The sequence below is a fragment of the Phalangium opilio genome, unplaced genomic scaffold (genome assembly GCF_054372755.1).
Source record: "Phalangium opilio isolate 3A_F unplaced genomic scaffold, DU_Popi_V2 ptg000024l_1, whole genome shotgun sequence".
In the NCBI taxonomy this organism is placed as follows: domain Eukaryota; kingdom Metazoa; phylum Arthropoda; class Arachnida; order Opiliones; family Phalangiidae; genus Phalangium; species Phalangium opilio.
The window spans coordinates 2,747,804-2,761,870 of record NW_028324155.1 but is presented as its reverse complement, the minus strand read 5'-3'; the positions used below and the strand labels follow the sequence as shown (position 1 = coordinate 2,761,870).

At 36.5% G+C, this 14,067-nt stretch overlaps 2 protein-coding genes across 2 annotated transcripts; one reads left to right on the top strand and one right to left on the bottom strand.

Annotated features, from left to right (window-relative positions):
* Window positions 1-255: 255 nt before the first annotated feature.
* Smox (Smad on X protein) lies at window positions 256-4,498 on the bottom strand. Its single transcript, XM_089867834.1, has 6 exons — window positions 3,771-4,498; window positions 2,169-2,506; window positions 1,616-1,684; window positions 1,292-1,540; window positions 1,095-1,232; window positions 256-1,027 (listed from the first exon to the last, which is right to left on the bottom strand). The coding sequence occupies exons 1-6, from the start codon at window positions 3,965-3,967 to the stop codon at window positions 759-761; spliced, it is 1,260 nt and encodes a 419-aa protein (XP_089723960.1). The 5' UTR covers window positions 3,968-4,498; the 3' UTR covers window positions 256-758.
* A 38-nt stretch (window positions 4,499-4,536) lies between these two features.
* LOC149692149 (uncharacterized) lies at window positions 4,537-7,454 on the top strand. The gene is made up of 4 exons (XM_089867827.1): window positions 4,537-6,352; window positions 6,538-6,592; window positions 6,791-6,901; window positions 7,023-7,454. Exon 1 carries the CDS (start codon window positions 4,669-4,671, stop codon window positions 6,166-6,168), a length of 1,500 nt encoding a protein of 499 aa, XP_089723953.1. The 5' UTR covers window positions 4,537-4,668; the 3' UTR covers window positions 6,169-6,352; window positions 6,538-6,592; window positions 6,791-6,901; window positions 7,023-7,454.
* The last annotated feature ends 6,613 nt before the right edge of the window (window positions 7,455-14,067 follow it).

Below are 14,067 nucleotides of genomic sequence, written 5' to 3'. Positions count from 1 at the left end.
TTTAGCCAAACGATGGAAAAGAATCTTCTCCAAATGTTCCTGGATATCACGGTCATTTTGGATTTGAATTCCGCGCCTTAAACAGAAATGATTTTCCAGCGGCAAGATAGCGCCATCTATTGACCTATAGGATAACTAAAATACTTTTCCCGCCCTTCATCCCCTTATCGTCCCATTCCTCTCTACTATAAAAAAGTATAAATCTGATTGCATCATTAGCGACTAATAAACCAAGACAAAAAATAATCACATTAATGAATTTAAAACATCTTTATTCAATAAAAACCCAAATAAAATATTCACTTTTTAATTTCATCATCATGTTTATCATCATCTTACCATTTTTCTTAAAAATACGCTATCGAACTAACTCTCGAAATTACTCCTAAAATATTTTTTTTTTTTATCTCATCTCAAATTACAAAGATGTTTTGGTTTTCAAAAAAAAAATTATAATAATAATAATAATAATAAAAAGATGCACTGAGTAACATTTTGCCTCTCTGACAAAATAAAAAAAAAAAAATAACAAACAGTAAAGCCATACTCTCTGAAAAAAAATTTCAACTATAGATAATTGTAATTAATTAAAAAATTTAATCGTGTTGCCACTATTTCTTAATTAAAATTTAATTAGGAGAAGATAAGGTTTGGTTTTGTCATTTTGTTGATTGAGAGAAAAAGGGGAAGGGGGGATTGAGGATTTTGGTTTTTAAACATTTTATGGATTCGTTTTGTCTCTTTTAAATTTCTTTCGTTTATGACATGGAGCTGCAAGGAATTCTGGGTGATCCCATTTGGGTTAAAACTCTATCCAGCCACTGCAAAGGTCCATTTAGATGTAGCTCAATCCAACAAGGTGTAGAAGTGACAGTCTGGCGTCGGTATTCCGCACCCCAACCTTTCACAAAACTCATTCTTATGGTGCACATTCTAGTCAGCTGGTAAACCGCTTCGAAACCTTGGCTAACTGACTGCGCCAAAAGCGCGGCAAACTCTTGATTGTTGAAGATTTTTAAGTTGCATCCTAAAGGAGAGGAAACATCCAAATCAGCTTCCACTTTAAGGGCAAAGACTCGGTCGGGGTAATGTACCTGGAGGAATTTTACAAACAGTAGCTGGATGCCATCCGTATCTTTGGTTGCAATTGGGGCTTTGTACAAATATGCTACTGTCACTCAAACACTCGGCAAACACTTCCCCACCAATGTAATACAGCCGGACTCCCCTTCCTGTAATTATTAAAGACATTATAAGGTGAATTAACCTCATCAGGAACACATTCCGTTACCAATGTGTCTCCTCGTTTGTTCTACAACCGGATTTCTATTGACGTTGGACAAAAGTCCCAAGCAAAAACGTTCTGAACTGGAAGGATCAGTGAAACCGTCCACTGTCAATGAAGGTTGAGATGCGTGGAAGGTTTCTCCTACTCTCGTGTTTAATTCGTAGTAGGATATTGAACACCAGAAAGCTGGTTCAGTGTAAGTAACAGGCTGTACATCTAAAGGTGGGCTGGGTGATGGCATATTGGCCGTGTCTGTTAAATTACAAATTAAAAGCGAATTAAATGGAATTAAAAACCTGAAAATGTTTAAGGATTAATTGACAATACCCATGCTGTCAGTTCCATTTTGGTCTTGGTTCTCTCCATCTTCACTCATGTAGCCAGGGGGTGGGGTTTCTACAAATTTATAGAGTAATGTCAGCGCTACGTATTGCAACGTCACTCCATAGCGTAATCTCGGTAGAGAGGGGAAAAACCAGTTTATCCCTCCCTTTAGGCGCGCTTTTGTAAGAGGGAATACTGAGCGCGCTTGTTAGGGGGGATGACACGTAGCTTGGAGATAGAAGGGAGTGACGTTGCTGTACGTAGCGCCGATACTACTCTCCATGCTCCGTGTCATCCCCCCTAACAAGCGCGCTCAGTATTCCCTCTTACAAAAGCGCGTCTAAAGGGAGGGATAAACTGGTTTTTCCCCTCTCTACCGAGATTACTCTATTGTATAGATAGTTTACACACATGGAGTATTCATACCATTTACACCAGGAGGACGGGCTACGTGGAGGACAAAAGGTTACGGTTTCTGTCCTACACGTAGCCCGGCCTCCTGGTGTAAGTGGTATGAATCCTCCATGTCAACTGGCATAATGCGAGATTTTCATACCTGTCAAGGGGAAGTTTTGATTCTCTAAACTAACAACCGGGAACTCTGTATTATCTGGTACAGACGTACTGAAGTCATCCAAAGGCGGCAGCTGGGTGGGAACGGATCCCCCAGCCTGTCGCGGTACCAAGATGGGAGGCAGGGCTGGAGTTTCGATGCGCAAATAATGGTATGGGTTAATACAAACTTCGTCTCGTTTTAAGTTAAACGCAAATTCGCAATTGTCTATGGCACGCAATTCATGATGGTTTTGCAAATCAGGGAAGCGCCAAAGTCGACAGTAGATCACGTGTGGTAACCCTTTACGATGGGAGACTTGCAATCGCCCATCCAATGATCTGTATGTAAAAACAATCGGGGCAAACTTCTTTGTTTACATTTTTTTCACTATGCCATAATTCTACTATTTTAGCAATTAAAAGCTTATTAGGGGTTCATTGGGTTTTGTTCCGGGTCTAATCAAGTTCAAGGTTGATAATTAACGCTTGACCCACTTTTAATGGCTATCCCGTAACACATTCCGCGCCTCACCATTTGAGCTTGACCTAGATATCAGCCCTACAACCCCGTTATATTTTAACCCTTCTCCACTTCCCGCGATATTCCGCGCTCTCTCTCCGGCTGGCCCCGAAAAATCCCTTCACACGCCGCCGCGGAAACAGAGACGCGGGCCCTCTCTCCGTGTTCATTGGTCTACTTCCCAGCCATAATCCCGCTATAACGACAACACAGACACAGGAACTAACGCGGGAGAGGGGATGGATGGAAAGGGAATTGAGCGGAAAAAACTTTCTCACTGAATCTATTAACTATCCCAAGTATTCCTAACGCGTTTCAAGTCGAAATTGACTTAATTATGAATATCGAGAAGCCATATCTTATTTCAAAAAAACTTCCCTTCTAAATCTAGAGGTGGTTAACTTATTTTTGGCCAAACTTTATTTGTAAGCCTTGCCAACAAGTTAAGCTTGTTTAAAAAAAGAGTGGTAATTATATAGAGTGACCATCAACGGCTTATATTTAGTTTCAAACTGTCAATAATAGCAAGCCATCGTGGTCTGATACTTGTAGCATAGCTCTAAGCTTGAAGGTAAAACCCCCCAAAAAATCACCACCGTTTTCTTACCCCTTTGGATTTCTATCAAAGGGAATGAGACGGCGGGCGATCCAGACGGGGAGAGGAAAGGGGAAATGAATTTACCAGACAAAACTACATGTCTATATTATTAGTATCGCGGCCCTAACTGTCTGGAAATCTTGTATATCCTTAGTTAAAAAATATGAAGCAGTCGGTTACGCTTGGTTTTAAAGGGGATTTTCCTTCTAACCCCTTCCTTCCCCTCTGTCTAGGCCTACGCGTTTGGCTTATTAATAGCCATGGGTTCAAAACCTAGGACCCACTGGCTAGTTTCTATCCCGTCTCTTTGAGACATTTTAAATATACCAAATACATTTCACTGAAGCTGATATTAATTTCAACATTTTAACAGACTTAAAACAGTTTAAAAGGACGAAATTTTAGGGAATAGCCATAATCTTTAATTCTAGTGATTCATCTCCTTATATATTATAAAAAAACACAGCAAAAAAATGTTGTCTTACCTTGGAATTGTTATGCACTTTGTGTTAGGGTCTTGAGTTGTTATAGACTTTTCAAGTTCCTCTAAACCACCGGTTTTCTTTAGTTTCTTTACAAGACTTTTGACCGCCTTTTCACTCCACTTATCTTCACCTTCACTTTTTTTCCATCCCAATAATCGTTTTACCACTGGTGGTGTAAAGGGTAAAATAGATGACATAGTTTGGTGAATCCTTTTCTTAAACACATTTGAGGTTTCTTCATTAGTTGTCCGTTAACATCAAATAGATTTCAGTTTTAATAAGTTGAATCAATTGTCAAAAAATGGATGGGGATGATTGTTTAGCGCAGCGAAGGATGGATCCGGCGTAATTAATCACAAGGTAATCCAATTCTTGGTGGCCTAAAGCTGCTTGGTCCGTGTCACGAAATAAAACCGCAAAGTAAGCGAGATAAAATTGATGATAGTTGTCTTCCCTGCTATACACCTATTTCCAATGCCCCTTTAATATTTTGAAGCCAAGTCCTAGCGAAAACCCGCTCAATTTTACCTTCCGGTTTATAAATTTTGGCACTGAGAAATCTTAATATCAAAAATGTTACTTCGCAAATTGAATCACTGCGTTATAATCTAATTATAGCGATTAAAAAGTTAAAATCACCACGAGATGTTATTGTTATTCATAAAACAAATAATACTAAGCCTAACGGCTTCACAATTCTGATAAAAATAATTGGGAAAATATGACTGTCATCTATTGGTCGGCAAGAGCACGTGACTGGGCTAGACAAATTGGTCAAAGCCCATTACTTCCAAAGACCGTTTCTTCCAAAGCCAAAACCATTTGGAAGTAACGAGCCGGCTGGCTGGATCGTTACTTCCAAAATGACGCCCCCTGCAATATGATTGGTTAAAAACATATGGTAGTAGGAAAACTCCTAAGAAATGCCCCACCCAAATCTCCCGGTGCGTGGACAAATCTCCCGGTGCGCGGACATCTCCCGGTGCGTGGACAAATCTCCCGGTGCGTGGACATCTCCCGGTGCCTGGACAAATCTTCCGGTGCGTGGACAAATCTCCCGGTGCGTGGACAAATCTCCCGTTGCGTGGACAAATCTCCCGTTGCGTGGACAAATCTCCCGGTGCGTGGACAAATCTCCCGGTGCGTGGATATCTCCCGGTGCGTGGACAAATCTCCCGGTGCGTGGACAAATCTCCCGTTGCGTGGACAAATCTCCCGTTGCGTGGACAAATCTCCCGTTGCGTGGACAAATCTCCCGGTGCGTGGACAAATCTCCCGGTGCGTGGACAAATCTCCCGCTGCGTGGACAAATCTCCCGTTGCGTGGACAAATCTCCCGGTGCGTGGACAAATCTCCCGGTGCGTGGACATCTCCCGGTGCGTGGACAAATCTCCCGTTGCGTGGACATATCTCCCCTTGCGTGGACAAATCTCCCGTTGCGTGGACAAATCTCCCGGTGCGTGGACAAATCTCCCGGTGCGTGGACATCTCCCGGTGCGTGGACAAATCTCCCGTTGCGTGGACAAATCTCCCGTTGCGTGGACAAATCTCCCGTTGCGTGGACAAATCTCCCGTTGCGTGGACAAATCTCCCGGTGCGTGGACATCTCCCGGTGCGTGGACAAATCTCCCGGTGCGTGGACATCTCCCGTTGCGTGGACAAATCTCCCGGTGCGTGGACAAATCTCCCGTTGCGTGGACAAATCTCCCGTTGCGTGGACAAATCTCCCGTTGCGTGGACATCTCCCGGTGCGTGGACAAATCTCCCGTTGCGTGGACAAATCTCCCGGTGCGTGGACAAATCTCCCGGTGCGTGGACAAATCTCCCGTTGCGTGGACAAATCTCCCGGTGCGTGGACAAATCTCCCGGTGCGTGGACATCTCCCGGTGCGTGGACAAATCTCCCGTTGCGTGGACATCTCCCGGTGCGTGGACATCTCCCGGTGCGTGGACAAATCTTCCGTTGCGTGGACAAATCTCCCGTTGCGTGGACAAATCTCCCGGTGCGTGGACAAATCTCCCGGTGCGTGGACATCTCCCGGTGCGTGGACAAATCTCCCGTTGCGTGGACATCTCCCGGTGCGTGGACAAATCTTCCGTTGCGTGGACAAATCTCCCGTTGCGTGGACAAATCTCCCGGTGCGTGGACAAATCTCCCGGTGCGTGGACATCTCCCGGTGCGTGGACATCTCCCGTTGCGTGGACAAATCTCCCGTTGCGTGGACAAATCTCCCGTTGCGTGGAAAAATCTCCCGGTGCGTGGACAAATCTTCCGGTGCGTGGACATCTCCCGGTGCGTGGACAAATCTCCCGTTGCGTGGACAAATATCCCGGTGCGTGGACAAATCTCCCGGTGCGTGGACAAATCTCCCGTTGCGTGGACAAATCTATACGTTTAAAACTTTGAGGGTTTTTTGTTGAAGAAGGTTTAAGAGGATGGCGCCACCTTTACTTTATTCATACCAAGATTAAAGCGCGAAATATTAAATGCTTTCTTAATATCAATGTTCCTGATTGTTGGCAATTATTATTATTATTATCATAATAACGATAAATGTTGTTTGAATAGTAACATTAAAAACTGTAATTATTAATTTTATGACTATTTGCTTAAAGAAATGAAATTTTAGCTTACTTACCATATTAAAATATTTCCATCTAGTTTAAAGCATGATGTAATGTTCTAAAAGCCCGATTCCTTTTTTTATCCTAAAATAATTTTTAATTTTCATCCTAAAAATCGTTAACTTTTGGGCTGTATTCCAAAGGTTGCAATTAAATCTTAAAAGCTGAATCTCCTAATCCCATGAAGGGTTTGAAAAGGTAAGGATTTTATAACAAAATACATTTTCACGAATTATTTTTGTGCTAATTCATAATTATAGAAGTTACTCAAGGAATGAAATTTTAACGTCGGATCTGCTTTATGTTTTTTATAGTTATAATAATTTATTACGTTTCCTAAAGGTTGGGTTTGAAAAAATATTCACCAATTATTTTTGTGATATTTCAAAATTATAGAAGTTACTCAAAGAATGACAGTTTCTTCAAACGTAATATTTTCCTTGTTAACAACATCCGATATGCCTTATGTTTTTTTAAAGTTATAATCATTTATTACGTTTCAAAAAGGTACGATTTTAAATGAAATTCTCCAATTATTTTTGTGATGTTTCAAAATTATAGAAGTTACTCAAAGAATGACAGTTTTTTTTAAACGTAATATTTTCTTTGTTTTTTATGTTTTTTACAGTTCTAATCATTTATTAATTTTCAAAAAGGTACGATTTAAAAACAGTTCACCAATTATTTTTGTGATATTTACAAATTATAGAAGTTACTCAAAGACTGACTTTTTTTAAACGTTATATTTTCCATGTTAACAACATCCGATCTGCTTTGTTTTTTTTTACAGGTATAATCAATCATAACGTTTCAAAAAGGTACGATTTAAAAACAGTTCAATTATTTTTGTGATATTTACAAATTATAGAAGTTACTCAAAGAATGACTTTTTTTACCGCCTCCCCTCTTCGCTTTGATTCGTACTGAGTTTAATATAAATCACTAAATGTGAAATGTAGTATTCATAAAATACATGTATATTAAAAATGTCTGTAACTCGTGTTCTTACTTGTTTTCAATTATTACTAACAACAATAATTGGTGTATGAATAGTAGAATTAAAAACTGAATTATTAAAGTGATGACTATTTTCATTAAAAATACAGCAATAATCATTAATTATGTATAAAATAGTTTCGTTTAACAAAAACCATAAACTATTTTAGTGCATTTATAACATTGTAATTGCTTTAAGAAAAGTATTGATCCAACAATTTTCAAGCCCAGACCATTAACTAAGCCAAAGACGACTTCCGAAGTTCGCCAAAACCACCTCTGATAGAACAAAACCAAAGTTGCTTATATTTCAATTTTTAAAATATTGTTTCTCTACTAAATAGATTTGCAAAAGCATCTTGTACCATTCTATAGTGTGACGTGCAATATAGATATCAGGAACAGTACCCTCTTACTTTTATATAATATTTAATTTTTTTTAATTAATTTATGGCGGTTGAGGATATAATATTTAAATATTTTCTAAAAGGTCAATGTACATTAGAACCTTGAATAGTTGCGAGTTTGTCCGAATCGGAACCACCTCTGATAGAACAAAACCAAAGTTGCTTATATTTCAATTTACGCTAATTGAAATTGGACATAAGGTTCGTGATCATTTACGTGATAATCCTTGAAAGGGTCATTCTTGCTGATGTCCGCGTTTTAAGGCACAGATTTGGTGTCATTCATGGCCCTTGTGGATATAGTATTTAAATGTTTTTTAAAAGTTCAACGCGCGTCATGTGCAATATAGATATCTGTAACACTACCCTCTTACTTTTACATAATATTTAATTTTTTTAATATACTTCCTCTTCATTTATGGCCGTTGAGGATTGTTTGTGGGAGGTATGAAAAACTAGGGAAATTACTTTCTCATAGTCGTGAACAACGGGATAAAACTGAGATTGTGGAAAACCTTGCATTTTTAAAGGGAAATGTTAAATTGTGGGAATAAATTTGTGTGATGTGTTTCAATTAGTATTCATTGAGTATACCTTATATCTTGTCAAGTTTCCCCGGAAATATCGGTTTGCATGGAGCCAATATTGGCCGATACCGATATGAAAAAGATAGGCCTATATATCGGTGCATCCCTAATATGAAGTAAATTTTTATAAATTTTTGATTTTAAATTGTACTGTTTCTTAGTAAATTAAATTAATATTGTCGTATATGTTAAATTTTCGTTCCATGGTTGATCTAAACTTCGTTGTTTTCTTTTATAAAAGGACTGCTACTTCATGGATTTTTAAAAAGGGATAGAGGGGAGTTAAATTTAGATAAGGGAAATGTAAACATAAACGGGTGGGGGGGGGTATTCAAAATTAAATAAAAAATAAAAAATTAAAAAATAAATCAGAGAAAAAACTAGGGTACATTATGGTGCAAAAATGTAATTAATAAAAGAGATAGGAAATTAAATTAGAAATTGTATCGGCTGAAGAAGGACCACGGTCCGAAAGCTCCCATTATTTTAAAGTTATAAATAAATTTTTTAAAAATCCATGAAGTAGCAGTCCTTTTATAAAAGAAAACAACGAAGTAAATTAATATTGAAAATTTTAATTGGAAAAACTAAAGGTTGCAAAAACTACCCCAAAATAAATATCCTACTAATTATTAATTAATATAAGCCTAATTAAAATAAGTAAAAGTGAAAAACCGTTCTAACGGTCTAAAAATCACAATTATAACTCTATACTACACATTAAAACATAATTAACAATATGCCGCCAAAAAACCTAGGTTAAAATTAATTAAACTAATTTTTAACGCCTTATAGGTAATGTGTTTTGAATTATAGTCAGTTAAGAGTAATCTTCGCCTTTAGTGCGAGGGGGCCATGCAAACCAGTCATACAGCAATCCCTATGAGCCGCCATCCTTTCCCCCATTTTTCGGGGTTATTACAGATTTTTCGGCGTTATTACACATTTTTCGCGGTTAGGAAAAATCTGTAATAACGCCGAAAAATGTGGGGAAAGGAGGAAGCGTTACAGATATTGCCGTAAGACTGGTTATTTTCATGCCCCCTTCTTACTAAAGGCGAAGTTTTCTTAACTGACTATAATTCAAAACACATTATGATTATTAGGCGTTAAAAGTTAGTTTAATTAATTTTAACCTAGGGTTTTTTTTTGGGCTGACTATTGTTAATTACGTTTTATAGTGTAGTATGGAGTTATAATTGTGATTTTAAGACCGTTAGAACGGTTTTTCACCCTCACTTATTTTAATTAGACTTTAATCTTCATGTCTCGAGTGTTAAGAGTAACTGTCAAAAGTGCCTGAATGCCATCTTAAAAGTTGCTACAGGCCTGAAGTCCGAAAATGTTTTTAAAAAACTCTATATGACACTAATACGCTCTAAAGTTGAATATACTTCCAAAATATGGACAGGGTGTAGTAAATATCTCCTACTTACAATAGAACGTATCCAACGGAAGTTTATTCAGCTGCTATATGAGAAGTTTCTTAAAAGTGGGCAGTATGACTTCTTAAAAATTTTAAAAGGCCAAAATCTGGCAACCATCAAAAATCGTTTCACCTTTCTAGACTTAAGTTTTTTATTGAAACTAATTACAAACCATATTGACTGTAAACAATTGATGGAGAGGGTTAGATTTAAGGTACCATGTAAGAAATTTCGTAACTCAGAGTTTTTAAAATAGGCATTTCACAAATATTACTTTTAAGCCCCATGACTCGAATGCAAAATACGGCTATAAGGAACTCCCATACTTTGATGATTTAAATATATTTGATCCGCATATACAACATTTTAAACACCAGTATAAAAACCTTAGAGTTTCCAATACAATTAACGATTTATATTAGAATGATATCAAAAACAAAAGGGATAAGATCTGTGAACCATTGTAATTTCTAATTTTATTTTATTTTTATATACTTTTATTTTTGTATTTTAATTTTTGTTTATAAATTTAGGGTGAAATGATTTATACCTGTATAAATAATCCTGTACTACCTTAAAAAGTGACTTCGTCATGTTGTATTATAGGATTTCAAAATAAACGCATTCATTCTTTCATATTTATTAATAGGATATTTATTTTGCAGTAGTTTAAGCTAATGAATCGAATGGCGATATGCAAAATACTATAAAATTAAGTAGGCGAGAAATATCATTGTACGACTTTGAAAAAATGTTTCTTCGAATTCCTGACCCCAAAATTAGTCAGAGAAAATAGTTTTTTTCCTCTTAAATTACTTTGATTACGAGACGTAAAACAAAAAACGTAAAAATTAAATCCAGCGAAACTTAACCTTGCAAACGTATGAAGTATTTACGGGTGTAACACTAGGATGAAAGCTGAAGTCGAAGACCACTTTTACAAAATTTCGTTTTTCGGTTATTTTTGGTTTCTAATTGTAATTAGCTTAATTGTTTAAGGAAATGCATCAACACTGAATACTTCGAGTCTTCTGATCCCAATGGTGTTAATTTCAGATCTCCACAATTAACAGTTAATTATTTATGTAATTAAACGTCCAAAAAGACAGCTTATACCAGTTAATATTTCGTCTTTCAAACATATTTTTGGCACTAAAATAGCAAAATATTTAAATGAAACTATCCGATTCTGACGTAAAAAACTGTTAGTAATCGAATAAAAGTAATCGCAAGATCCTAATACTAGCGGTTGATTAGTTGTTCCACTAATTAGGGTGATCCCCATTTTTAAGTTCAACCTAACTGTGAAGCTAGATTAAATGATACAGTCTCTGGCCTCCCTGGCTCCCTCAAAGCATTGTAAACTTCAGTTTGCGCACTTCTACCAAGCAAGCTCTAGTGTGGCTCTCCAATTTATTTATTAATTCAGTATTTACTATTTTTTTTTAATTGTAAAGCCTATCATTTCTACTATACGTGGTTTAAAGTATAAAATCAATTCAGTTTTGATTTTTGTTATCAGTCACCAGTGTAATTTAAAATTAATTTTTACTATTGTTTGTTTGTTAGTTTTGTTTCTTGCAGTGTTTTGATTTTTGCTAATGATTTTTTAATTTCAATTTCGCCCTTTATTAAATTTAATAGATTGTTAATAAAAGTTTAATTCAAGTTTGAAAAATCAGATTAATTTCACTTTCGAGAGCGTAGGACTAGCAATTTCCGAACTATCGACCACCGATCGCCGAAAGCTGGAAATCGAATTTTGCCAATTATATGAATATTTTGAAAATATCTTGACGCCAATTTGTATAGTTTTTAACACCGAATTCAATGCAATTAACCGCTTTAAGATAGAGTCAGTAGTTGGACCAGAATCAGGCGAATAGGGCTTTTCAAGTTCTTCAAAATGGCAGTAAAAACATGGGGACACCATGCAGGAATCGATCACAAGTAGAATTTAAATCAGTTACGTTGAACTTAAAAATCGGGATCACCGTAATCAGTGGAACAACTAATCAACCGCTAGTATTAGGATCTTGCGATTACTTTTATTCGATTACTAACAGTTTTTTACGTCAGAATCGGATAGTTTCATTTAAATTTATTGCTATTTTAATGCCAAAAATATGTTTGAAAGACGAAATATTAACTGGTGGTATAAGCTGTCTTTTTGGACGTTTAATTGCATAATTAAACATTCATAGTTGATGCACTTCCTTAAGTAATTAAGGTAATTACAATTTGAAACCAAAAATAACCGAAAAACTAAATTTTGTAAAAGTGGTCTTCGATTTCAGCTTTCAACCTAGTGTTACACCCGTAAATACTTCATACGTTAACGGTTTGCAAGGTTACGATTCGCTGGATTTAATTTTTACGTTTTTCGTTAATTACGTCTCGTAATGAAAGTAATTTAAGAAGAAAAAATATTTTCCTCACTAATTTTAGGGTCAGGAAGTCGAAATGAAAATTTATTTTGAAGTCGTACAATGATATTTTTTCACCTACTTAATTTCATACTATTTTCATATCGACACTCGATTCATTAGCTTAAACTACTGCAAAATAAATATCTTATTAATTAATATAAGCCTAATTAAATAAAACGTGAAAACCATTCTAACGGTCTAAAAATTACAATTATAACTATATCCTACATTTTGAAACAATGTCAACAATATCCCGCCCAAAAAAACCGAGGTTAAAATTAATTAAACTAATTATTATCGCTTAATAATGTGTTTTGAATTATATTCAGTTAAGAAATATTCGCCTTAAGTGAGAGGGGCATGAAAATAACAAGTCATACATCAAACTCTATGACGCCTCATCCTTTCCCCCATTTTCGGCGTTATTACACATTTTCGGCATTATTACACATTTTTCGTTGTTAGGAAAAATGTGTAATAACGCCGAAAATGGGGGAAAGGATGCGTCCTAGGGATTGCTGTAAGGGATTCATGCTCCATTCTCAGACTCAGTCACAAAGCCCGAAGTATATGAAAAAGTCGGATGGTTGCCAGTTGTGCTTGGTCGACGTTGAAACACTCGTTCATGGATCGCGAAGGTTGGTAATTAATTCCTAATTATTTTCCTAGATTAGTCTATATTTTCAGGCTAAATTCAAATCTTCAACGGACGTTGGAACACTCGTTCATGGATCGCGAAGGTTGGTAATTAATTCCTAATTATTTTCCTAGATTAGTCTATATTTACAGGTTAAATTCAAATCTTCAACGGACGTTGAAACACTCGTTCATGGTTGGCGAAGGTTGGTAATTAATTCCTAATTATTTTCCTAGATTAGTCTATATTTACAGGTTAAATTCAAATCTTCAACGGACGTTGGAACACTCGTTCATGGATCGCGAAGGTTGGTAATTAATTCCTAATTATTTTCCTAGATTAGTCTATATTTACAGGTTAAATTCAAATCTTCAACGGACGTTGAAACACTCGTTCATGGTTGGCGAAGGTTGGTAATTAATTCCTAATTATTTTCCTAGATTAGTCTATATTTACAGGTTAAATTCAAATCTTCAACGGACGTTGGAACACTCGTTCATGGATCGCGAAGGTTGGTAATTAATTCCTAATTATTTTCCTAGATTAGTCTATATTTACAGGTTAAATTCAAATCTTCAACGGACGTTGGAACACTCGTTCATGGATCGCGAAGGTTGGTAATTAATTCCTAATTATTTTCCTGGATTAGTCTATATTTACAGGTTAAATTCAAATCTTCAACGGACGTTGGAACACTCGTTCATGGATCGCGAAGGTTGGTAATTCCTAATTATTTTCCTAGATTAGTCTATATTTACAGGTTAAATTCAAATCTTCAACGGACGTTGAAACACTCGTTCATGGTTGGCGAAGGTTGGTAATTAATTCCTAATTATTTTCCTAGATTAGTCTATATTTACAGGTTAAATTCAAATCTTCAACGGACGTTGGAACACTCGTTCATGGATCGCGAAGGTTGGTAATTAATTCCTAATTATTTTCCTAGATTAGTCTATATTTACAGGTTAAATTCAAATCTTCAACGGACGTTGAAACACTCGTTCATGGTTGGCGAAGGTTGGTAATTAATTCCTAATTATTTTCCTAGATTAGTCTATATTTACAGGTTAAATTCAAATCTTCAACGGACGTTGGAACACTCGTTCATGGATCGCGAAGGTTGGTAATTAATTCCTAATTATTTTCCTAGATTAGTCTATATTTACAGGTTAAATTCAAATCTTCAACGG